Here is a 24632-nt window from a genome sequence, read left to right as displayed (position 1 = left end):
AGAAAGGGAGTCGAAACGGGTTAGAATAGAAAGTGATAACGAGAGTAAAGGGGGATGAAGAAGATGTCGGGGTTGGAAGGCAACAGGAATGGAGTGGCTAAGCCAACCTGAGGATTCAGGCCAACAAGGATTTCCGTTTTGTCTCGATCATTCGGCAACGTTGACTTCACAACACTGCGATCATTCACCATGTCTAAATCAGTACGTCTCAATCCCTGTTCCTTGACTTATCAGACAATATCCACTATGCAACCCTCACTTCCTCTCAAATTTGATCCTAACAGCCATCAGACCCTCAACCCAGGCTCCCTCCAAGGCCGTCTAACATACCTCCTAAAATCCTGGCCCACGGACGCCGTCCGCCCATCCTCAGTCTCTGTCCAATCCTACATCCAATCTCGCCTCCAGCCCGCAGACAAATCTACTCCTGCGATCTCCGAGTCCTCCGTCAATGCCTTGACCGCGTTGCTAAACAATCGTTTCGCGCATGCGTATCCTCTATCGCCAAAGCTGCGCCGGCCGGCGAGTAACCCGGAACACTATGATAATGTCGTGCGCGAATTTGCGGAGGCACCGACTCGGGATTGGTTTGGACGGTTAAAGAAGAGGATGGCCGGTATCATCCGGTTGTCGTGATTGATGTTGCGATTTTATGGAAGTCGTTTTGAGGGATTGCTTGTAACAGTATTCCATGAGCATTGGGGGTTTATTTGATGGGTTGTATGGCATGTACCAATACCTTTTGTCTTTTTTGTTGATTTTCTTGCCTGGTTCTCTTGGCTATTGTATTCTATACTACTTATTCTACTATCTATTATCTACAAAAAGTGAGAACAACGTTGAAGCATATCCAAGCATGTATATCCATGGGAATGAATTTTGAATAATGTAACTCCGAAAAAAGACCAAATTGCTATGTACATTGATAGCGAACCCAAATGCACGCTTTAACAAAATCATACAAGTATGCAAGTAAATTCATATTTACAGCATGGGCTTCAGATCCTCGGCAACCTTGAAGGGAGCCTCGGTCTTAGCCTGGACCTCCTCAACGGTGACACCATCAGCGATCTCAATGAGGGTTAGGCCGTGGGAGAAGTCAACATCGAAGACGCAGAGGTCAGTGATGATACGGCTGACACAGGCAGGGCCAGTCAGGGGGAATTCGCAGTTCTTGACAATCTTGGGGTTACCCTTCTTGTCGGTGTGCTCCATGGTCACGACGACCTTGGTAGCGGAAGGGTTGGAGACCAAGTCCATGGCACCACCGAAGCCCTTGATCTTACCGGGGAGCATCCAGTTAGCCAAGTCACCCTTGGCGCTAACCTGCATGGCACCGAGGATGGTCAGGTCGATACGGCCGGAACGGATCATGCCGAAGGACTCGTCACTGCCGAAGCAGCTGGCACCGGGCTTGAGAGTGACGGTCTCCTTGCCGGCGTTGATGAGGTCGGCATCCTCCTCACCCTGCTTGGGGTAAGGGCCGAGACCGAGAATGCCGTTCTCGGACTGCAGGGTCACCTCAACGGAGGGGTCGACGAAGCTGGGAGCAAGCATGGGCATACCAATACCCAGGTTGGCGTACATGCCGTTCTTGAACTCCTTGGCGGCACGGCGGACAATGCGCTCGCGCTTGTTGGCCGTGTCACCCTTACCGAGGGCGGACTTGTCGGCGCCATCCTCCTTGGCGAAGGTGAACTTCTCGATCTTCTTCTCGACGGTGCTCTGGATAACGCGCTTGACGTAGATACCGGGCAGGTGGATGGCGGCGGGGTCAATCTCACCGGGCTCGACGATGTGCTCAGCCTCGACAATGGTCATCTTGGCGTTGCGGCCCATGGCGCCGTTAAAGTTGGCGGCGGCGTAGCGGAACTGACAGTTACCGAGCTTGTCAGCTTTCCAGGCCTTGACGAAGGCGTAGTCACCCTTGATGGACTCCTCCATAACGTAGCTCTTGCCATCAAACACCTTAGTGTCACGGGGCTGAGAGAACTTGGCGACGGTGCCGTCCTCGTTGTGGCGCAAAGGCACAGCGCCGGTCTGCACGACAGTACCGAAGGCAGCGGGGGTGTAGAATGCGGGGATACCCGCACCACCGGAACGGCAGCGCTCGGCGAGGGTTCCCTGGGGAGTGAGCTCAAGCTCGATCTCGCCAGTCAGGTACATCTTCTCGAAAGTCTTGTTCTCGCCGACGTAACTGGCGATCATCTTCTTGATCTGCTTGGACTTGAGGAGCAGACCAAGACCGGCTCCGTCGACACCGGCGTTATTACTGGCCACGGTCAGGCCAGTGATTGAGGGGTTGGCCAGGACGGCGTTGATCAGGGAGTCAGGGACACCAGACAATCCAAATCCACCTGCGAGAAGGGTGGAGTTGGACTTCATGTCCTTGACGGCGACCTCGGCGGAGGGGAACACCTTGTTGATCTCACTGCGGCGGACGCTGCTGGAGAAGGCGCGGGCCATGAATTGTTGGTGCTACAAACATAGTTGTCAGTCTCAGATTTGTGCTCTGCAATTAAGCTCACGAACTTACCTTGGCCGGGTTGGCGGAGAACTGGCGCGCAAGGCGCAGACATGTTGCCACTTGAGAAGGCATTGTGAATAGCTTCGGGTAGTCTAAAGAGAAAAAGACCAGGGACCCTAAAGAAGTTATTAAAGGAAGAGAATACGGCAATGGCAGCTTCTTATAATCCCGAGCGGCAGTGAGGGCGGAAAGAGTCCCGAGTGATATTCGTTTCCCCGGAATTGTGGATACCCGGTAGCTTCCGCCCTCTATGAAGTGCGTTGATGCCACTCCTTTTACCCCTTATCTGGGGCTTTTTCGTTTCTGAGAAAATTATATCCATCGGGTTCGACTCTTTGTATCTTTGCCCTCTTTTTTGCAACTCAATTCCTCATATTTCACACTGGCGGTGGCACGACTACCACATTTGTCCAGTTATTGCCGCTGCCGAAATTCACAGCCGATCCGATTCCGACTCCGCGGCAACGAGTCGGGTGCGGACAGCATTAGCAGCCATTAGGGCTACAAACTTACCGCCCTGCTTGCCGCCTGTCTTTAATAGCCTTGGAACTAAATCGCCGCATTGTTTGCATGAAATGTTAGCGTGATGTCAGAGATTGATAAGATAGTATTTTGGATATGAATTAGAAAGTCTCTGGAATTGAATATTTGCAAACTCTTGAGCGTCGTGATCACTTCTAGTAAGTCTAGTAAGACTACATACATGAAGATTAGCAAATGAGTCCTATAGAATAGTTAGACCGCAACCTCTAGCACTCACCTTTCGATATCAAGCTCACATTAAGCTCAAATAAATAAGCTTGATAGTTCTCTAGACTACAGAGTACGACTATTCTTCATTTCTGCCCGCAGTTTACCGTCACTTGGCCACTAATGCTCGCCGTCATCTGTCAGGCTGAGTCAGCAATTTACGGTTCAAGCCAGAAATGTTCATCCGGGGAAGACCCAAGGAACTCCGATCTGAAGCTTGCCACTACGAGGATCTCAACTTCGACGGTTATTTGCCATAATTCTACCCGGGCACTCCTGGTATCTTCTGCGTATGTACATGTTTGCTAAGAAAATGGAATCCTCGCTTGCGATGCAGTATGGTCATCATATGATACAGAAATGACCTCATGATAGAAAAGAAAAAGAGAGTGATATCGTGCAATCATGCTGCGTCACGGGGAACCTCAAGCTGGGAGCTCTTTGCCATCGGCGTCCACGCTCTTACGCTTCAGTGGATTGACAGCTATCGCGTCGACGGCTGTGGAATCTACCAGGGTTACGTTCGAGTCAGCTGCATTCTGAGCGAGGGGAGTCAGGAGAGAGCCACTCCAGTGGGTAGTCGCCGTGACGGGAGACGGGCGTACCTGGGGTGCCATGCGGCGCACTAGTGTCGTAGAGGGGGGGTTCCATGTCCACGTCGGTGGGGCTGGCTGCCCCGGTGTCCTGCATGACGGGGATTTCGTGTTCGGTCATATCGGGCATCGATTCGGTCACGTCGCGGCAGAGCGGGTCGACGAGGCGGTCTTTGATGTTGTCGTTGACGTAGACCAGGAAGTATGGGGTTGCGGGATTAGTGGTGGAGTCGTTCTCGAAAATCTCCTTCACGTTGGAGACCTCGGTGACATACTCGTCGTTGTACTTGCGCCAAATTTCCTTGTTGAAGTCATAGATGTAGATCCAATAATGTCCGAAGGAGACCGAGCCACGGTGCACAAACACGGCATACAGTCGGTATGGCAACTTCTTGTAATCAGCGAACTGGGTGGAGATCATGGCTCGGGTGTCCTTGAGCTGCTGGTCAATGGCTATCAAAGAAGTTAGTATTTTTCCTGTCACGGTGTGCTTACAGCTCTTACATTGCAGCTCAGTTTGAGCCGATGCAGAAATAAATTTGAGGTCGTCCGACAGCTGCGAGCTAAGCATGGACGCCAGGGAATCAGGTCCGCTATCAGAGTCACCTTCTCTGATAGTGTCGATCGCTTCACTAGTGTGTCTGAAAATTTCCGTCATATCAATACCATCATCGAACTCCTGAAAAAAAAAAAGTCAGCCACCTCAATCAGGGGATATGTTCACCTGAATGATCCTACCGACTGTTTGAGCAGCTCCACGCGGCGGGCCTCGAGAGCCTTCAAAGTAGCCTTCCATTCCCAAGTCTGGGATCGGCGGTTCACAAAATCAGGGTTCTTGGCGTCCATATATCGGTCCATGTAGATGGTCTCGAGCAACCCAAGATGATTGGTCGACTTGAACGAGCTTTTCTTCACGGGATCAAACTGAACTCGCTGCACTTGAACCTGCAGGATGGGAGGAAGCCGACTGATGGAACCAAACTGTTCAGCAACGGAGTTTCCAACGCTGATTTTCTGGACATCAAAAGCTCCATCGATGGCATCGTAGATATCGCGAGGTCCATGTGCGACATCGACCTTGATGTCACACCAGCGCTCCTCCTTCGAACGCGTGCCCTTCTCCTCGGAGATGTAGGACCGGGTTTGACCATAAAATAGGCTGGTTGAAGAGTCAATTTACATACCATAAGGCCGGATTGATTGCCACTCACTCTTTGATCTGGTCAAGCTGCTCACCATCACTGCCAATGCCGATCGGCTTGATAGCGCACTGACTCTGGAAGAGAACGTTGTTGATAACTTCAGTCACATCCTGCTGAGCGCCAATCTCAACCTCTTCTTTTAATTGCTTCTCGCGGTCAAACTCTGGGACAGGGCGAGGGGGAACAGGAGGCGGCACATTAGATGGCCCTGGCTGATCAGGCACGGTGTTGCGTGGCTCGAGTGACATCTTATCAGAGGGTGCAACCTCGGTATCGTCCAATTGCGGGGGATCATTTTCTTTATCCTCGATAGAGGATATTGGGATATCGGGGTGGTTTCCCGAGGCCATGGTGAAGTCACGATCAATACCACTCATATCACGCATGGTCGAGTTCGTGATAGGAGCAGAACTAGCTGCATCAGTTGGGGGTTGGCCAGCATCGTCCAGCGAAACAGATGCAGGGAAACCAAGCGGTCCCAGGATGGGAGCACCTTCAATCTCTCCAAGAATCTGGTTTCTGCTAGCAGAGATAGTCGAGCGACGACGGATGGCTGCCTCGTTACTGGGGCTGATCAAAGTCAACCGAGCCAGTTCCTGGCCGGGGATGACCGAGTTGCGAGCAGCAGTGATCATGCCTTGGAACAGAGTTCGTAGCTCTTTGAGGACTGTATTCACGAGTCAGTTGGGATAGTACCATTTCCAAGACAAAGAAACTCACATCGCTGGGATCGCTCAACCTCGTTCTTCATGACCTTGCGAGATCCCACTTGCTTTTTTGCCATGGTTTCATCATCATTCAAATCCATCTGGTGTGTTTCATAGTCCAAAACCATCTCGCGAAAAGGTCGGATCGAAAAGTAGTACTGGAGAAGACTGTTCAGATAGCACGTGTTGCCAATGTTCTGCAAGCCGACCGGCCACTCTGATATGTTGCAAGTCTGTGGAGCGCTAAGGCCTGCCATGCCTCGCAAGGCATCATTATTGGTTTGATTGGCAATAATCTCCATAGCCTGATGATACTTTTCAGCTTGGCCCGGGTTTTCATCAACGCAGATAGTGTATGCGGCAACGATAGCACCCGCGTCTGCAGTGCGATCGGGAATTTGGAGCAGACGATAAGCATCACCGACGTCCATTTCCGAAGCAATTGTTTCCCCAGTGTTGATGAAGTGGTCCAAGGCAATCGACTTGCGAGAGGCGGCAATGAGAGCGACCGCACGGCTTGCCAGTTCTTTGTTCAACGGGTTGTCATTGACCTATTCCATATTAGCTGGGAGCATATAGACTCGTGAATCAAGCAACAAACCTTGGCCGTGTACATAGTCATAACGAAATCATCGGGTGTCTCATTCTCGACGCCCAGGAAAACATTCGCTTGCTCGACTGTGGAAACGCCTAGTATAAATAATTAGCCGATGTACTCATTGCGAAGCAGAAGTAAAGGCCAATGTACGGTTTTCAGATGCAGAGATGATGGCCTCACTCGCTCTGCTATCGCCAATACGCCAAAGCTGCTGACGCGCTTCCGTTTCGCGGTTGGTGGAGCTCAAGAAAGCATAGAATTTCCCAATGATGCTATCGTCGGTGAGGTTCGGATCATCCGATCGGAGACCGAAGAATCGATAAGCGTCGCCGACATCTTCGACCGCGTATTTTCCTTCAGCGTAAGCTCGTTGCACGGTTTTATCAATCATTGCCCAGTCTTCGCCACCTGATGAAGCAACGCGAAGTTGGGCAACTTGCTTCAGAGCAGAAAGGTAGAGGGGGTATCTGCGCGGATCAGCGGCGATTTGACGCTCAAATGCCCAAATAATCTGGTAGGTAGGCATGTCCTCCACGACTCCCAAGTCCTCGTAGCAACTACAGAAAAAAGCGTTAGATTCTGGCAACTAGAGAGCGAAAGGGTAGACCAACGGAACGGAAGCCATCTCGAAATCCTCGACGCGCGCAGCTTTAGGGTCTGATGCAGAAAGTATAGTTAGTCGGGGTGATTGTGGATGGGACAATCGTGGATGTTCCCATGAGGTAGCTTACAGTTCAATGCCTCGAGAGCAGAATAGATCTGGGTGATGGCAGATGGCGGAAGAGCGGGAAACTGGGAGCCGCGTTTCTCTGAAAGAGGTCGATGATGAATTAAAGTTAAGAGTTCATGCGCGACGTCGTCGAGAAAGATGCAAAACGGGTCTTGGTAGGGTTTGTCGGCGTTGACGTTTGGTTGGGGTGGTGTCCACGCACCGGTCTCCTGTTCGCCTGTCAGCGACGGTTTGATATCACGAGAAAAGCCCCGAAGTTAGGGCTAGATGCCAACCTTGTTGAAAGTGAACTCTAGGAACTCTAGCAACTCTTTACAGGGAGCACCTTCCACGCCAAACGAGTGCATGAATCTTTTGTTAGCCGCTGATATAGGCTTCCCACGTTGAGCATTACGAAGTGCATTGCTGATATAAAGACGTAAATTATCCAGCACACTGATCGGTTTAGGATCACCCATGCCTTCCATTGATTCGGGATATGCTGCCAAAGCTTGTTCGGCCCGTTCATGTAGCAAATCCGGATCGGTCATCAATTGAACAAATTCTGAGTTCAGAATTGGTGAAAGTATCCGTAAAGACACCATTGCCGAGCATGATATGTAAGAACATTGATAGTGGAAGGTCTCGGCAACTTGTCCTTTGTCTGTCATCTCCGGCATTGAGACACCATTCTTCTGTCTACCTGACTTGTAAACCAAATGATGGAGATGGCCTTCCTTGTTCTGATTGAATGAATTCATGCCGTTGGTGTAGTTGACCACCACTTGAAGATGACAGCGGCATTCTGAGCAAACCGCCGCAATTTTGGATGACGTTCCTGGCCGTTTCCGATGTTCAGCCTGGGCCAGGAAGGTTTGGTCTGTCTTTATGACATATTGGTGTTTGCATGCCCCCGGCGATATGAATCCAGGGAGACCTTCCCAAGGTTCTGGGTAAGAGTATACTGGAGGAACTTGGGCGAGTAGGTTACGGCCAGTGTCGGGGACGTGTGCTGGGTCATAAAGTTGGAGGTCGTGAACCAAACGAGGTACAGCCTTACCTATAGTCCAGCAGTCAGTATGAGTATTTGCATGTAGGTATATACGGCATATCTCAAGTTGCATGACCTACCTGCCCTCTGGATAGGCGCCATGAGGTATGATGTTCAGGCCCGATGGCCTCACGTGTGATTTGGATCTCTTATTCGCTCGTAAGAGTGGTTCTACACACAGGGGTGTTTTAGTCCACAAACAGTATCGGAGTACAGGGTTTCAAAGCAGGAAGCTCGGCGGTGTTGAATGAGCTCTCTAATGATGGAATCGCGCAGGCGGAGAGACAGCGGGGAGCCTGCTGCTTGGCAGCAAGCAGCGGCAAGCCTCGTAGGGCTGTGTTCGCACAGCGTGGTTGAATTTGAGACTAAAGCGGATGAAAATGAGTGATCCAAGAATCGAGAACTGTTGGTTTAACCTGAATCTATGAAACGAACAGCATCGCAAACACCGAGATGCGTCTGATTATCATGAGAGCTCCAGAAACACGGGCGGTGTGGACATCGGCGTAAAGTGGCAGATGGGAACCCCCAAAATCCTAACCGCCAACCACATCCGTCGCACTGAGCCCATCCCTACTATCAGACACCATGGCGCACCACGCTGAAGACCACAGCTATCACCCTCAGGATGCCATGTCAGTCGCCATGAAGGCTACCATGCTGACTGGTACTGTTGGTCTGTTCGGTTCCGCCATTCAGAACACTCTCTCCCGACAGAACCACGGACCGCTAGGTGTCTTCATTCGCAGCGGTGGCACTATTGGTGCCTTTGGTATGAAATACCAGAGGAATGTGCATCTGTAATGATCAATTGCTAACCCAGTCATTCGATAGCTGCTGTCGGTGGTACCTATGCCTTTGTTAAGACCGCTTCCGCCAACCTGCGCGAGAAGGAGGACCACTACAACACCGCACTTGGTGGCTTCTTCTCCGGTGCCATTCTCGGTCTCAGACGTGAGTTCTAAATTCAATTGGCTCCGCGGCGGGAATTCAAAGAGCTGATATTCGCGATTTCACAGTCCGCACATTCCCCGCTCTGCTTGGATACGGTGTCGCCGTGTCGACCGTTATGACCGCATTCGAGTACACCGGCGGTTCTCTGTTCGGATATAACAAGGACACATCGGTTGACGAGTTTGATCGTCGCCAGCAGCTGCGCAAGGCGTTCCAGACTCCCGGAGAGCAGACCGTCGCTGAGTTGGGCGAGGGACGTGGTATGTCTTTATATCTTCAGCCAATGCTATACGCTGGTGCTAACTCTAATTCCTAGGTATTTACGGCCCCGGCTACGAGGAGCGACGCGCCGAGCGCATTAAGGAGGCTTACGGCGTCGAGGTTCCCACATCCCCGGTCCCTGCGTCATAAACCTGCATTCTTTTCAATACGCCTTTCCCCGCTGCTTTGTGTAAATTATCCCCCCATATCACGCTGCCTACTTCGCATGCCGGACACGTCAATCCGATTAGGTTTTCTTCTGTCTTCAGGAAATTTCAAACAATACACACCTTCAAATTAAAATGGCCCGGTATAATTAAGCTGTAGAACTTGGGCGGATAGCCCGGGTTTGAAAACAGCATGCGTCAATATGTAAATACCTAGGGCAAGCATAATAAAACAAGTGTTTAGTCCATATATTGTGTTGAACAATAGTTCGAGGTCAAAAATGAGGGGAACATCCCCGGACCGGCAGTGGGCCAATAATAGCGCACGCATATCAAAGAGTCAATATATCTACTTGGAAACGCCACACTATGTTTTGAGAGTCAATTGATTAACAACTACATGTTGGTTATACACAGGTAAGAAATAATGTCAATATATCCATTTTACAAGAAAATTATGTTCAAAAGGCCAATCAAATACGACTACAACTGCTTGATCTCTGGAGTACGCGGTGGGCTAGGTAAGTCATGCAACATATATTCAGAATTTTTCAATTTGGTAAAGCGAATCCATATAGAGTCTTCAAAAGCTCGAGTCATCTATTTAAAGGGATTGCACAAAAAATATAAATCAACTTATCTGCGTCAACATTAAAAATATCGCTACGATTGGCGCGTGTATTCGGAATTCGGACATAGTAGGGCCTTCAGACACAGGCTCAAGATCGAACCGGATGTTAACACCCCAGTAGTACCAACAAGCGATCTTAGCGACACGCCAGGCACCCCTAGGGAAAGCCCCCAAAATGAAGGCAGCAACGGCCTTACCAGTCGCAGATCCTAGAATTGCCTGGTAAGCAGGTGTGCCATACTGCAAGACCGTAGGAACCTGAATTCTTGACTGCGCAGGAGAAAAACCGTACCAATCATCATCTCTGGTACCACCCATCAGCATAGTAACCAAGGGGTCAGTCTCGACATTAGTGCAGTTATCGATATAGATATGTTGCAGGGTATCGTTAGGGAAGCGGGTTTTGTATTGCGCAATGGCAATATCAGACCACATAGGCCCATCGGCTCTGTACATCAATGCGACGATCAAAACGCCCGATGCTGTGAACAGGTCATGGTGGTTGGGCGCAGGCCGACTGACCTTGTTAGTGCTTTCCTTGCAAATCGTAAACTGGTGGTAATGGCTAGAAGCTGGGAGGATCATTCGCTCTAGGTCAACGAGGATCCTAAAAGGGGGATCGTACATCCTATCAATCTCAAGGAACCAGCTTGTTTGTCCCTGTGTGAAACCCGAGATCATCGCCATGATGTCGAGTGATGAGGGCTTTACTGGACACTTTGGTGCGTTCGGATCTTCGATCCACATCTGTCGGTCAGCTCCCATTATTTGATACCGGCCGAATTCGTAACTAGGGATTGGGTTGGCGGCTGTTTCAATAGGGGTTGCTTTTATAGGGTAATCAATGTTCCATGGAAGTGTATCGGGAGGACGCATGGGAAGGACGTGATATTCGACATTCGCTGGAAGGTCATCTGAAGAAGTATCGTTGATATTCGACGCCATCACTTGAATCAATTGGGTTCTTTTTGAGTGATTCATGGGGTTTGAAATAAGGAATGGGCAGGAGATGTTTAATTAGATATAGATTCGGGGACATTTTTATACCTCGGTTTATTTCTGTTCGTGCAGCATCGGGATTATCATTTACACGCAAATGGAAACAAAGGATGTTTAAGAAGAGACTTGCCGGTGAGACAGGACAATGAAACCGAACCATGTAAAGATCCCGTAAGAAGACGAGGTAGAAATACAAAAGCCTTGTTAGAAAACAAAGGGACTAACATTCAGGTATCAAGGACAAGCATAGTGCAGCAGGTAATGGTGGCAGACAAAGAAAAGATGCGCAAGGCTCAGAAAGCAACATTCGCCTAGAGTAAATAATTTACGACCTATCCCTTCTACATCCATAGACTTCGAGCACGTGCATATAAATCGTGACATTAAGCTTGATGAAGCCATTAAACAGAAAGAGAGATGACATTTGAAATGAAGATCAAAAGCAGCAACTGAATATGCCTTCTAGCTCGGGGCCGAATTGAGCAGATCCATTTGGGTGGATCAGTTACTCAGTCTTTTCACCCTTCAGCTCAAGGAAATGCCCCACGACACTCTTAACCTGTTCCTCAAAACTGAGGAATTTGAAACCCATGACTTCCTCAGTCTTCCTCGCATCCACTCCCATCTTCCGAGTAGGCTGCAGACCATTGTTAGGAAGAATGCCCTTTGCCACAGCCTTGGGAAAGTGTTCAGCCGCAATCCCTGTTGCATTCTGCCAAAAAGTTCCAGCGTAATCATCAGAGTTTCCAATATAACTTCCAGCAGGAACCTTGGGGTCAAGACCCTTGACATGCATGAATGCAACATCATCAACGTGGACACTGGATCCAACAATGGGGCTTTCAGACTTAGCTCCAAGAACGGGGGCGATAGCAATGGCGTTAGTTCCAACTGTGATATCCTTGGCGTCTTTCACAAGCTCGTTCTTGCCGATGACGAAGGATGGATGGATATTCACCACGTCGAAATTGGGTTTTTGGTTTTTAACAAACGCCTCGGTCGCATTGAGAGCCGCAACTTTGCTGGCGTTATAGGCGTGAAAGTCAGATAGGTACGGCCCAGAGGGCGTAGGCAATCTGGATTCGTGGTTGAGGACTACTCCATCAGGAGCATCCTTCTCGAACATGTATTCGCTAGAAAGGATTGCAACGACAGAAGATGTAATCACAACACGCTTGATACTAGGCGAGTTGATTGCTGCTTTCAGGATGTTGACCGTTCCTGCAACGGCAGGCTCGACAAGTGCAGTTTCGTAGTCTTCGGGCTTGATCTCTCCCTTGAGAACGATGGGCGACGCAAGATGAATGATATAATCCACTCCCTTGACGGCTTCGTCGTAAGCGCCGTCAATCATCAAGTCAGATACAATGATAAAGGAAAGCTCGTCGGTCAGATTGAGTGCTTTAATAGATGGCGCAGAGAGAATGTCATTCTTCTTGGATTCGGATCGAATTGCAGCTCGAACACGGTAGCCGGACTTCAACGCAGTGGCGAGGGTTCTGAAACCAATGTGCCCGGTACCACCGGTGATCAGGACGAGGTTGTTGGACATTGTGAGGTGTAGCTTGAAGTAATTGAACTTTGAGATAGAGTGGTAATGTTTTATGTGGAATCAATAGACAGAACACGAGTAATTATTTATATTCAATGCTATTAGGACCTGCTCATCATCTATTACCAATCTCGTAGCTGTTGAAATAAATCTAGAAACATTGAGAATGTTGTCAGTAAGCCCTGAAGTCCGCTTGTAGGGTGATTCATCTGAATAAGCAGTGCTTTCGATATTATGATCGGTCAACGACAAAGGAATATCATTTATTCGAGATTGACAGAGAAGTGTCAGGATGTGTGGCTGTTGAGTGATCAGTAATATCTTGTTCAATAATCAGAAATACCTGTGGCGTTCCCCCGCGACATACTGCCCTCTTTCCTCTCTGGTTCAGCTTTCTCTGGTGTGCGAGCGAGTGTCCTTTCGTATTATTTGCTTTGATTCTCATATATACCCCCGAGGAGTAGATAATATATGTAGTCTCAATATATTCGTTGGCGTTAGACGAGGAGTCCTTTGAAACTATCTATCAGGTACGCCCATTCCGTATCCCCGATAGATTCCCACCCCATCAAAAGGATAGCTTCCGATCAAAAGCTCACTGATTCTCTTGTCAAGTCATTACTTCTTGAGGGGATTTAAGAATCTAATGCTTGCCTCCGGGTGTGGTCTCTATCTAGTAACTACACGCAGGTGCTCTGGCACCGCACGGCTGCCACAGGGCGTGTTTTGTTTCCTTGCCCTAGTCAACCATATTACTAGCAATCGTTTTCTCTAGAGGCTGGGATTGGATCGCTGTGCTACGTATATCTTCTAGTTGTGTACGCGGACGACCGTGAATGAGCTTCATAACGCAATACTGTCGAAATGCCCATAGAAATCAAGTAGGAATAGTAACTCATGGATTATCGAAGGTTAACCAGTTCCAAGCACGTGGTTAGGATTAGATCTAGAGAAAATCACGATTCATCATGACCTGCAAGCATCATAGTGGATATACTGTGGGGCATTAGGGATGAACCTAGCCCTACAGGTAAATGTATGGCGTTATTTTCCGAAGTCCATGACTTGTGTGTAAGTTCACGGCCAAGCAAGATATATGACGGAATAACTATGAAGCAAGTATTGATCCTGGTGCACCCGAAAGCGCCGGGCGGACCATTGAATCAGCATGCAGGGGCTGGCATGGTTGGTGCGGTATATAGTTGCGAGTCAGACAGGCACCCAAGAACCATAAATGGCAGTATCAGTGAGGTACAGTCCCAGATGAAGGTATTCCGAAACAACCGAGCAAGGGGTTTTCCATGTGTCTTCCAAGTGTGTTCTCTCCAGATCTCGACGTCATGCACTGTTCATCACTTGAAGATCAGGGGGGTGGCAATGGTTAGCCCCTATTGAGTGGATCGAACTGGAGAAGTTGGGCTATTAAGTTATATAGTCAGGGGCGGAGTTCATCAGCCACAGCAGGCAACCAAATTGGATACATATAGTAATTAACTAGCAGTAACTAGTCCCGCAGCCCGTAACATATGTTACAACACACCCACACCCCAAATCCAGTCACAACCAGTATACGGCCTCCAATCCCGATCCATACGTCAAAGACTAAGTCCCTCCCGAACATCCCGATCTTGGGCGTCATCACTTTGGTAGCCGTAGACGTCATCCCATTCTTGGTTCCCTAAATTCCCTTTATGCTGCATGGAATTCGCAGTTCATTTCACTTGCAGATGAGCAAATTGATCTTCTCCTTATTCCCCCTGACCTTCGAGTGGGGTCCTTACTCCCCGCAACATTGCCCTCCGTTCGCCTGGTAACCAAAAGGCGCCACTTCAGGAGTTCTGGAGCTAACGTCCTTGATTTTTCCTTTGACTCTATTACCCTTCAACTTATCCTCCGACCGGCATAAAAAAAAATAAACCATAATCCAAAACGTTCCCGACATGGCGATGGCCGCGCGGCCGCAGACGCCCTCACAGGATGCATACATGATCCCGCAACCCAACGACCCAGGCGCCCTCAGTCGCAGATACGGATCCCAGTCCTCCCGACCTCACTCGTTCGCCGGCAGTTCAGCATACTACGGTACTGGTGCCATCGAATCCACGCAGGTCCCTCACAATCCCCGCTTTAGAGAGGACTTCGATACCGCCAGCCGTCGCAGTTCGGTCGCGCTCGATAACCCGGTGCCACAGCGCTCGGTCTCGCAGATGTCCCACGTGCGCTCCGAGACCCCCTCCCGCACGAGTACCTTAAGAAAGAAGGCTTCCCTGAACAAGAAGGGCAGCTTGCGACGGAATGGAAGTCGCCGAAGCATGCGCGCAGGCAGCGTGCGCAGTCTGAGCCTGGGCGATCGGGAAAAGTACCACACTGAAGGTTCCGACGATGTCAACAGCGCTTTCTCCGTTCCTATCCCGACTACTGGGAACCCGACCGAAGTGCTGGCAAACCGGTTTGGAGGTGGGCTTGACCCCATCCGCGCGTACCCCATGAAACCCCGCTAACGAGTACTGTAGCTTGGCGCAAGGTCCTCAAGGACTTGATTCTTTTCTTTAAGGAAGTGCAAAAGTCCTATGAAACTAGGGCGAAGCTATTCCTATCCGCCTCCAATGTTGTTAACAACCAGAGCCTGCCGACGGCATTCCTGGAGTCTGGTGGTCTCGCCGATGCGACCGAGATCCTTCGTGACTTCCACCGACAGGGTTATACAGAAGCCAACAAGGCTGTTGAGGTGGAGGTGGAGGTAATCAGCCAATTGACTGGTCTGCGGAGCGATCTCCAGAAGAAGACCAAGGAGATCAAGAACCTCTCGGGTGATTTCAAGAATACGGTTGAGAAGGAGATTGACGGTACGCGCAAGTCTGTGCGGAACTTGCACGAAGCTCTGGGGCTTGTCGATACCGATGCTTCCGCAACATCCGGCAAGGGCGATCCATTCATCATGCGCCTAAATGTAGAGAAACAGGTCGAGAAGCAGATTGAGGAGGAGAACTACCTACACCGAGTTCGTAACGCCTTACGTTGTACCAATTGACCTCATAACTAACTTTCAACAGGCCTTCTTGAACTTGGAGAACTCTGGCCGTGAGCTTGAGTCGATTGTCGTGAGCGAGATCCAGAAGGCATACAATGCCTACGCTAGTATCCTCCGCCGCGAGGCCAATGAGGCACTCGATACAGTAGAGAAGCTCCAGGCGGGTCCAATCTCCATGCCCCAAGACCACGAGTGGAACTCGTTTGTCGCCGACACCGACGAGCTGGTTGATCCTCGGATTCCCCTCCGGAATGTGGAGAACATCACCTACCCCGGCAAGGATCATCCGGCTGCTGCCGAGATCAGAGCTGGAATGTTGGAGCGCAAGAGCAAGTATCTCAAGAGTTATACTCCTGGATGGTACGTCCCCTACCTTGTGCATGCTGAAGTCATCGACTGATTAATTCCAGGTATGTCCTGTCGCCGACGCATCTCCATGAGTTCAAGTCAGCGGATCGTGTGGCATGGCAGACTCCTGTCATGTCGCTCTACTTGCCAGAGCAGAAGCTTGGCTCTCACTCACAGGAAGACTCTAGCTCTCACAAGTTCATGCTAAAGGGCCGGCAGACCGGTGCGATGCACCGGGGCCACTCGTGGGTCTTCCGCGCCGAGTCCCACGAGACCATGATGTCATGGTATGAGGATATCGAGAGTCTGATCAACAAGACCGGTGAAGCGCGCAATGCTTTTGTGCGGAAGCACGTCCGCAGCGTCAGCGGGCGATCCATGAACAATGAAGTGATGGAAGATGATGAGGCTGATCGCACCCCATACTCCGCGGGCTCTTTGGTCCTGGCCTCCGAACGACCAACTTCTGCCACTCGCCAAGCTGGGGGTGCCTTTCCCAGCGACGTCCAGATCGACCGTCACCTCCAGGCACCCTTGTCTCCATCAAGCGGGGACAGCTCCGCGGGCCGAGACATGCTAGCCGCGGCCGGGTCATACCATGACGGCTCCAATAACTTTGACGATGGCTCACGGCCACCGGGTAGCCGCGAGAGCAGTTCCCATCGACCCTATCGTAACGAGGAGATGTCTACGGAACGATCTCGCCCCCCAATCACCCAGCACGATAGCTACTACGGTGACTGGATCGGCCCGGCAGCAATAGTCGCCAAGCAGAAGCAGGCGCAGCTGCCGTCTTCCAACCCAGATGAGCGGGACATCAGATCTGACGGAGATGTCGCTTCTCTTGCTGCCGTCTCAAATGTTGGTATCGCTGACCGTCGTGATCATTCAGCTCCACCCCAGGTGACTCGTCGCGAAAGCGTATCAACGGCACCCACCAACACAAACACTACGGACTACACCAACAACACCAATGCTACCTCGGTTGATGGGAATCAGGAGGTTCCCAAGATCCTGGCTGCCGGTGTTCCATACCGTACCATGGAAGACGATTCAATCCAATTCTCTGGCGGTGTCCCTGGAAAGGTCCCACCTGAACTGCTTCGTACTAAGACGGACAGTATCGTCGCCTTGGATATGAAGATTCCTGGCCGCTATCCCCCTACCAATGTGGCCGCATAAATGGACCCCTCTCTCACTTCCATTTACTGCCTCTTTATATCTACTTGTATGCTTTCGTGATACCGATCGGTATCCTTTCCCGCATCTCTTCCCATCTTTTCTATATTTCCATCCTTCCTTTTGTTTGTACATGTACCCCGACCTTGCCCCTCACAACACGTCCTAGTTGCGTTCAGGCGTTTTGGTCCTCTCCTTCAGGCTGTAACAGTCTCGTTTCCACAGCATTAACCATGCTGCAAGGCGTTCGTTTTCGGGAGGGTGTGGCGCTGTTGGATTTGTCTCTTTTGATTCCCATTCTTTGGATATGAGGTTTTTACGCTTTGACTTAGTGAGATGAAATTAAACACGGCTGTCTCTCTTTGGTATGCATCTGCATCTTACCGCACAGTAAGTGGTACTGGCCGTGGCATTTTGAGTAACTGAAGTGTGTGCAATCAGAGATGTAGACGCAGGTGTTGGCCCACGTGATATGTAGTTTAGAGGTATTTATTGTAGGAGTCACCCATATAATTGGTACCTTGGGGTTACTTATTTGCTAACATATAACAAAGAATTATATCCCCATACTGGCTTATACAGTTATGCTGGTCATACTGGTAACTAGGGTCAATCGCTGTTACAGAGCTATAGCTCCAGATTGGCCCGGGCGGTGACAGATTTTCCCCGAGGTGTCAAGTATCAGAACTCATGTTTCTTCTCTTCCTTACTTCCAGAGACCTTGAGACTTGAGGATCTCAAACCGCTCACACTTCACGCTTCGCTCTTCTTTCATTCTCTTCTTTCTTTCTTCCTTCCCCGTCCCCCTTGGCTCTTTCCACGCATCTCGACATCATGGGTGAGTTATATTACACTTTTCTTTTTCGTACTGTATTACTCGTTACTCTACATTCTCGAGGTCCCCGGTCGTTCCCCCATCCAATCACCTGCTAACCCCCCAACCTTGACGCCTGATCCTTTCATCTCCTTCCCCTCTCCTTTCTCATCCCCCTTATCGTTTTGGATATTGACTACCTTCCCATAAACAGACGTCTACCGCCCATACCAAGTAAGTTGATCTCGTTTCTTCTTCTCTACTCTCCGATATACACTATACACCATGTACTTGCGCAACTGCGAACTCCCGATGATCGAGGTGTGGTCAGTGCGGGGGCGGAAACCGCCACGTCTGTTTGATCAGATATCCTCCGGATGTGATCCGGTGCCTGGAAGGAAATAACTTCCATGGCCATCGCTGTTGACGCAGAAGCCATGCGCTGTGCGCGAAACGTGTGCGCGAGTGCCCCCAAGCTCCCAACCCCGGAAGGTCCTCAACTGAGACCTCCCCCCAGAGCGGGTCACATGACCCTGACCCACCCCTCGGAGAGCGCAATGCGACTGCCTTCCGAACCTCCCTCCAATCTCCCATCACTATATTCTTATCCATCCACCTTGATTCCGTTATGTCTGACTATCCACAGCGCGAGAGATCTCGCTCGCCTCGTCGTCGTCCTTCTCGCAGCCCCCGACGTGCCCGTCGTTCGTACTCGCCTCGCAGTCGCTCTCGCAGCCGTGGTGACCGTGGTGACCGTGGTGACCGTGACGAATACCGTCGTACCGATCGCCGTTCTCCCGAACGTCGCTCTCGCTCCCCATTGAGCAACTCAGGTGCTGCTGGACCGTCGGGCTCGCCTTACGGTGGACGCAGTGGTTATCCGCCTGCCAGATTTGAGGATCGCACCGTCGCTAAAGAAAACATGATGCAAACCGTTCGCGATTCGTCCCAGCAAGACCGTCGGGTCTATGTGGGCAACCTTTCCTACGATGTCAAGTGGCATCACCTCAAAGATTTTATGAGACAGGGTGAGCAGGGTCGTTGCACTTGGGGGTGATGAGAGAGTTGTTGGTTTGATTTGAAGCTGACTGGGGGGTGTTCCCACGCTTTACAGCTGGAGAAGTTCTCTTTGCCGATGTTTTGCTTCTTCCTAATGGAATGTCGAAGGTGGGCGCCTATACGTAGAGTGGCTAGTTCCGTTCTACTCCCTGATTTTTCGTGGTTGGTTTTTTTCTTTTGCATGGACGTTGGATTGACGGGCTGGGCATTGTTGTCCTGATATTGTAGGGATGCGGGTAAGTTCTGTCTCGGTTCGAAATTGAGGGCCTTGCTAACGGTTTGTCAGGATTGTGGAATACGCTACCAGGGAGCAAGCACAGAACGCTGTCAACACGCTTAGCAACCAGAACCTGATGGGTCGTCTTGTTTACGTCCGCGAGGTATGTTGGGTCCGTCCGCCTGTCAAACTTGACTGACACGACTTCGCAGGACCGCGAGGCCGAGCCCCGTTTCGTCGGGGGTCCTCCTCGAGGTGATTTCGGCGGCCCCGGTCGTGGTGGATTTGGTGGTGGTGGCGGTGGTTTCGGCGGTGCTCCTGGCAACGCTGGCCGTCAAATCTATGTTTCAAACGTTTGTTCTCTCTTCTACCCCAGTTCCTCACTTGCTCTTTCAGGATCGGTTGACACCTTTATAGCTTCCATTCAACGTTGGCTGGCAAGACCTGAAGGATCTGTTCCGCCAAGCTGGTAAGTGCAACTTGGAAATTCCCAACTTTGACCGGTTTTGTCTAGTTTGAGCCCATCGAGTTGACCCTTAATCCCCTATCATAGCTCAGCAGGGTGCCGTCATTCGTGCCGATGTGCACACCGACCCCAGTGGACGCCCCAAGGGGTCTGGTATCGTTGCTTTCGAGTCTCCCGATGATGCCCGGAACGCCATTGCTCAGTTCAACGGTTACGACTGGCAGGGCCGCAACCTTGAGGTTCGTGAGGACCGCTTCGCTGGTGGCGGTCCCGGTGGCAACTTTGGTGGACGCGGCGGCTTCGGTGGTGGCTTCGGCGGCCGCGGCGGTTTCGGCGGCCCTCCTGGCCGTGGTGGCTTTGGTGGCCGCGGTGGATTTGGCGGCGGCTTTGGTGGCCGTGGCGGCTTCAGCGGTCCCCCCGGTGGTTTCCCCGGTGGTGGTTTCGACCACGGCGGTGCTCCGGTTGCCTCGGCTCCTCCTAACCCTTTCACTGACTTTGCCACGTCCAACGGTGACAAGAGCGGTGGCATCTATGTTCGCAACGTAAGTGTTGACACCAAGAGACGAAGAGGATAACCAAGGGATCTAATTGCTAACACGTAACAGCTGCCCTGGTCTACCTGCAACGATGATCTGATTGATCTGTTCTCTACCATTGGCAAGGTTGACCGTGCCGAGATTCAGTATGAGCCCAACGGCCGCTCCCGCGGTACTGGTGTCGTCCAATTCGATACCGCAGACACAGCAGAGACTGCCATTTGTATGTCTATCCCACTCCAGCTCTGATGGCCCACATACTAACACAAAGCAGCCAAGTTCTCCGGCTATCAGTACGGTGGTCGTCCCCTTGGCATCACTTTTGTCAAGTACATGACTCCCAACGCCCCTCACGACGACATGATGGAGACTCAGCAGGAGCACCCCTCCGGTCTCACTCAGGACCAGATTATGTAATGTCTTCGTGCATGCGCTGCACGTCATGATTGTTTTCTGGGCTTCGATTGTCTCGGGCCATGAGTTCTTCGGCTTCCTGTTTCTTCATTGCGCTTTTCTTTTCTTTCGATGATTCCCTATTCCCATGCCGTTTCTTTGAGCCTTTCTGAGTTCAGAATGGGGATCCGGTGCCCGGTTGGGCTGATCACCTCTGATCACCTCTGATCACCTCTGTTGTTTCTTTTTCCTGGAATGGAAGAAAAGCTTTTCTGCGTTCTGTCTTGCAGGGAGACTGCACTCTTCCTTTTCCCTTGTAGTCTTTCGTAATTTCTCGTACATCTATCTGTATGTCAAGATCAGTCAATTCAACACCGTACGCAAGGTCTAGCGGCTAGTGTTTGCGCTTTGCCTGCAATGCGGTATCCTTTTTACTTCCTTTTGACGGAGCATTTTGTCACACTTGTGATTGATACCACACCTTTGATCTCACTAATCTCGCGCCCAGCCTCGAGCCTCTGGAATCATGCCTGGTCTCATGCTCTCTGTATTGGGTTTCATCGTGATAAACGGGCATAGCATACTCACGGCTTCACTGTATTAAGATCCTGATGTTCAGATCTATCAAGGCCTCGAAGATCTGGATTGAGGATTGGGAGAAGCCAGAGGATAGTTGTCTGCGGCGGAGGGAATGAATCTGGATGTGTAGGCATTTATCAATGGCCATTCATGCTGATCGGTAAAGATATATATCTTACATCTTCATTCGTTCCTTCAAACCGATTAGGGTTGAATGCCGTGAACGCATCGTAGAACTGACATAGAATCCTGTACATAACAGTATATTCCGTTCTCGCCGGATATAATCCTCGGCTGCTGTGAGAAAACCCGCGGAACAAGTGGAGTAGTGAGGGGTGCTTAGCTACTTCTTCAACTATACACCTTTCTGCCTTGAGATTCAACCACTCACTATGGCGTCTTTTGAAACATCTTCGCATGTCTACAAGACTGCAGATGGCTTATCTCTCGGAATCGACCTGTTGAAACCTCCAACCGCAAAGGAAGACAGTGTTGTCCTCCTCCATTTCCACGGCGGGTTTCTAGTGAGTCCTTGATCTGACTTCGGCTTGAACAAGGAATTTCGCGCGTTTGCCCGAGTATCAGCTGATCATTCAACACTAGGCGATTGGCAAAAAAACAACATTCCCCCCCCACTGGCTTATCAACGCCTGTCACCATCGAGGATGGATATACGCAACAGCATCCTATAGGCTCCTCCCAGAAGCAAAGGGGCTAGACATCCTCCAAGACACACTCGATGCAACGAACTGGGTCAACCAAAACATCAGCAGCAAAATCATCATAGCCGGCTCCAGCGCCGGAGGATATCTAGCACTCGCAACAGCAGCCCATCCCAGTTGCCCTCGACCCATCGCTGTTCTCGCCATCTACGGAATGCTCGACCCAGCAAGCGAGCGATATGTCCATCCTGGACAGGCTCTCATGGGACCAGTCGAAAACGAAACCGAAGCCCTGAGCGAGATTGATGCAGCAATGCAGAGTGGACAGGTGCTAGACGGGTATCCATTCCCAGCGAACCTACCCACCGATCAAAGAGTCAAATGGATCAGAACAATGCACCAGACTGCACGGTATGCAGATGTTCTCACACGGTGTCCAGGTCTGGCACAGCGTATTGCTGAAGAAGGCACGGATGCTATCCCTGAGGAATACCGGACCCTGTTTCCTGTAAGCTTTGGGTTGACGCCGAATTTCCCGCCTACTGTTCTTTTGCATGGTGATCGAGATGATCTGGTGGACTTTGACCAGAGTTCCATGGTGGCTGAGAAGTTGAGAACTCTTGGTGTTGATCTTTGGTTTGAGAATGCTGTCGACCAGGATCATGGGTTTGAAACCAAAGAGGGTTTTAATTTGGATGTTGGTGATGCAGCGGACGGTAACGCGGTGACGGATTCTCTTCGAAGTGTTATTGCTGTTCTTGAGAAGCATGCATCATCTGTTTAGTGCTTTTGCTGGGTTAGGTACACTTTTTCATCTTTGCATTCTGCATAGGACTAGACTGTGCGCAGAGTTGAGAATATTCATACTATGGACAATTTGACTCACGCGTTCTATAGTGGATACTGGTCTCCTTTCACGCCGACAAGAAAAGATAAAGTCGCAAACGACCCAAGCATGCAAGAACTACGAGGGCCGGATGTGATGTTTCCATTGTGCAGAACATGTTTGATGGAACCCCAGTCCTGTATGTACCAATTAGTTTGGGCTGGCAGCCTGGTGCCACAGAAGACAATGGACCAATATACACCAAGATACTTTTCATTAATTGTTCACCAAATCAAGATTCATCTTCTCAACTGACGGTATAAGATCACCTACCTGGCCCATTCCAGCCTGATCCAACGTGGCAATCCTTCCACGTGTTCATGCTGGTCTCTGAGTAAATGATAAGATGGAGATTGTAGCTATAGTACGATCGATAAAATTAAACTACATCTTTTGCTCCAACTGGTCGTTATTTCATGGATGATTTGGCTTGATGCTGGCGCATGTAGCGAAGATTGACAGTCGCGCTGCATGATTATGGAACAAATCCCAAATTGAACAACGCAATTATCAGAATACAAGCACATTTTCAGCAATCGTAGCCATACAAGCAATTAGCAACTAGCCCTAGTACCCCCAAAGCTCAGACATCCAATGTTGGCCAACTCCCTATAGATCACGCGCACAGACCACCCTCCCATCTCCAACATCTTCACTTTTTGACCATCCAACAACCCAAACCACCACACAATGGCACACCTCGCACGCACCCTACCCAGAAGGGCCCTGCCCACCCGGATAACGCCCTACCTGCGCCAGACCCAAGCACTGAGCACATCCACAATCCAACCCACGTTCGTACGAACCCGCCGAACTCCGACACCAACACCAACACCAGCACAATGCCAACCGAAGACCCTCCTCTCCCAAGCCAGAGCCTACCACTCAGCCCTGCATCCCCGCCTCCCAGACCACGAATACACAAACTCGCAAACAGCAATCCTAACCGCTGCCCTCGACCACGTCCCAGCACACGGCTTCACCAGCACAGCATTGACACTCGGAGCCCGTGACGCCGGCTTCCTAGATGTATCTGTGCAATTGCTCCCGCGGGGCGAATTCGACCTTATCCTCTTCTGGCTTGCTAGTCGACGGGGATTGTTGCGCGGGAAGGTCGAAGAGGGCGGCTTGTTCCGGCGCATTGCAGCGGAGAAGGGAAAGGATGTCTACGAGCTTGGCGTAGAGGAACGGGTTCGCGGGCTGCTTTTGGAGAGGCTGAGGATGAATGATGAGGTTAGGCATGTTTGGCAGGATGTGAGTATATCGATTCCCTTCCCTTACCTCATATGACTCTCTTTGGACTTGGACTAATTGATCTCTACTAGGCCCTTGCGCAAATGTCCCTCTTGGCTAATATTCCTCTCTCCCTAACGGAGCTGCATGCCCTTGCATCTGATATTCTCACTCTATCCGGCGACACAGCCGTCGATGCGGCCTGGTATACACGCCGCGTGGCTGTTTCGGCCATCTACGCCAGCGCCGAGGTCGTTATGACGCGCGATCCGACACCTGATCTGTCTGAGACTGCTGCGTTTGTTGAGCGCCGGTTTGAGGATCGTCAAGCTATTGCCGATAAACTTACTGGTATTGGCCAATGTGCTGGCTTTGGATGGAATACTGCTGTTGGACTTGGCCGTAGCTGGGGACTGAAGATTTGAGATGATCATTGCATCCATTGCACGCCACATCTCTTCCTTGTGAACTTTTATCTTGCAGTGGTACGAGTGATGCTGTTGAAGAGACAAGCTTTACTTGTACGTG

General features: G+C 50.6%; 10 protein-coding genes across 10 annotated transcripts; 6 read left to right on the top strand and 4 right to left on the bottom strand.

Annotated features, from left to right (window-relative positions):
- Positions 1-246: 246 nt before the first annotated feature.
- N7508_010716 (ubiquinol-cytochrome c reductase complex assembly factor 2) lies at positions 247-636 on the top strand (the record flags this gene model as incomplete). Its single annotated transcript, XM_058468776.1, has 1 exon — positions 247-636. The coding sequence occupies one exon, from the start codon at positions 247-249 to the stop codon at positions 634-636; it is 390 nt and encodes a 129-aa protein (XP_058316622.1).
- Positions 637-984: 348 nt separating this feature from the next.
- On the bottom strand, positions 985-2599 carry N7508_010715 (3-oxoacid CoA-transferase; the record flags this gene model as incomplete). The annotated part of the gene is made up of 2 exons (XM_058468775.1): positions 985-2478; positions 2537-2599. The coding sequence occupies 2 exons, from the start codon at positions 2597-2599 to the stop codon at positions 985-987; spliced, it is 1557 nt and encodes a 518-aa protein (XP_058316621.1).
- Positions 2600-3702: 1103 nt separating this feature from the next.
- N7508_010714 (ubiquitin-specific protease UBP2) lies at positions 3703-8239 on the bottom strand (the record flags this gene model as incomplete). The annotated part of the gene is made up of 12 exons (XM_058468774.1): positions 3703-3785; positions 3883-4323; positions 4375-4549; positions 4609-5029; positions 5082-5739; positions 5793-6330; positions 6381-6469; positions 6528-6934; positions 6989-7034; positions 7109-7316; positions 7383-8146; positions 8218-8239. 12 exons carry the CDS (start codon positions 8237-8239, stop codon positions 3703-3705), a joined length of 3852 nt encoding a protein of 1283 aa, XP_058316620.1.
- A 486-nt stretch (positions 8240-8725) lies between these two features.
- N7508_010713 (Tim17/Tim22/Tim23/Pmp24 family protein) lies at positions 8726-9502 on the top strand (the record flags this gene model as incomplete). Its single annotated transcript, XM_058468773.1, has 4 exons — positions 8726-8909; positions 8972-9091; positions 9157-9351; positions 9408-9502. 4 exons carry the CDS (start codon positions 8726-8728, stop codon positions 9500-9502), a joined length of 594 nt encoding a protein of 197 aa, XP_058316619.1.
- Positions 9503-10150: 648 nt separating this feature from the next.
- On the bottom strand, positions 10151-11095 carry N7508_010712 (uncharacterized protein; the record flags this gene model as incomplete). Its single annotated transcript, XM_058468772.1, has 1 exon — positions 10151-11095. One exon carries the CDS (start codon positions 11093-11095, stop codon positions 10151-10153), a length of 945 nt encoding a protein of 314 aa, XP_058316618.1.
- Positions 11096-11654: 559 nt separating this feature from the next.
- N7508_010711 (NAD(P)-binding Rossmann-fold containing protein) lies at positions 11655-12701 on the bottom strand (the record flags this gene model as incomplete). Its single annotated transcript, XM_058468771.1, has 1 exon — positions 11655-12701. One exon carries the CDS (start codon positions 12699-12701, stop codon positions 11655-11657), a length of 1047 nt encoding a protein of 348 aa, XP_058316617.1.
- A 1940-nt stretch (positions 12702-14641) lies between these two features.
- Positions 14642-17262, top strand: N7508_010710 (SLM1 family PH domain-containing protein; the record flags this gene model as incomplete). The annotated part of the gene is made up of 4 exons (XM_058468770.1): positions 14642-15158; positions 15215-15702; positions 15755-16092; positions 16143-17262. 4 exons carry the CDS (start codon positions 14642-14644, stop codon positions 17260-17262), a joined length of 2463 nt encoding a protein of 820 aa, XP_058316616.1.
- A 1439-nt stretch (positions 17263-18701) lies between these two features.
- On the top strand, positions 18702-20768 carry N7508_010709 (uncharacterized protein; the record flags this gene model as incomplete). Its single annotated transcript, XM_058468769.1, has 9 exons — positions 18702-19101; positions 19188-19240; positions 19361-19368; positions 19419-19512; positions 19562-19702; positions 19767-19818; positions 19903-20357; positions 20421-20574; positions 20626-20768. The coding sequence occupies 9 exons, from the start codon at positions 18702-18704 to the stop codon at positions 20766-20768; spliced, it is 1500 nt and encodes a 499-aa protein (XP_058316615.1).
- A 947-nt stretch (positions 20769-21715) lies between these two features.
- On the top strand, positions 21716-22769 carry N7508_010708 (uncharacterized protein; the record flags this gene model as incomplete). Its single annotated transcript, XM_058468768.1, has 2 exons — positions 21716-21847; positions 21927-22769. 2 exons carry the CDS (start codon positions 21716-21718, stop codon positions 22767-22769), a joined length of 975 nt encoding a protein of 324 aa, XP_058316614.1.
- Positions 22770-23561: 792 nt separating this feature from the next.
- Positions 23562-24529, top strand: N7508_010707 (uncharacterized protein; the record flags this gene model as incomplete). Its single annotated transcript, XM_058468767.1, has 2 exons — positions 23562-24125; positions 24197-24529. The coding sequence occupies 2 exons, from the start codon at positions 23562-23564 to the stop codon at positions 24527-24529; spliced, it is 897 nt and encodes a 298-aa protein (XP_058316613.1).
- Positions 24530-24632: the final 103 nt, after the last annotated feature.

The sequence above is a fragment of the Penicillium antarcticum genome, assembly GCF_028974205.1.
Source record: "Penicillium antarcticum strain IBT 31339 chromosome Unknown utg000009l_segment0_segment0, whole genome shotgun sequence".
In the NCBI taxonomy this organism is placed as follows: Eukaryota; Fungi; Ascomycota; class Eurotiomycetes; order Eurotiales; family Aspergillaceae; genus Penicillium; species Penicillium antarcticum.
This window is presented reverse-complemented; position numbering and strand designations above follow the sequence as displayed.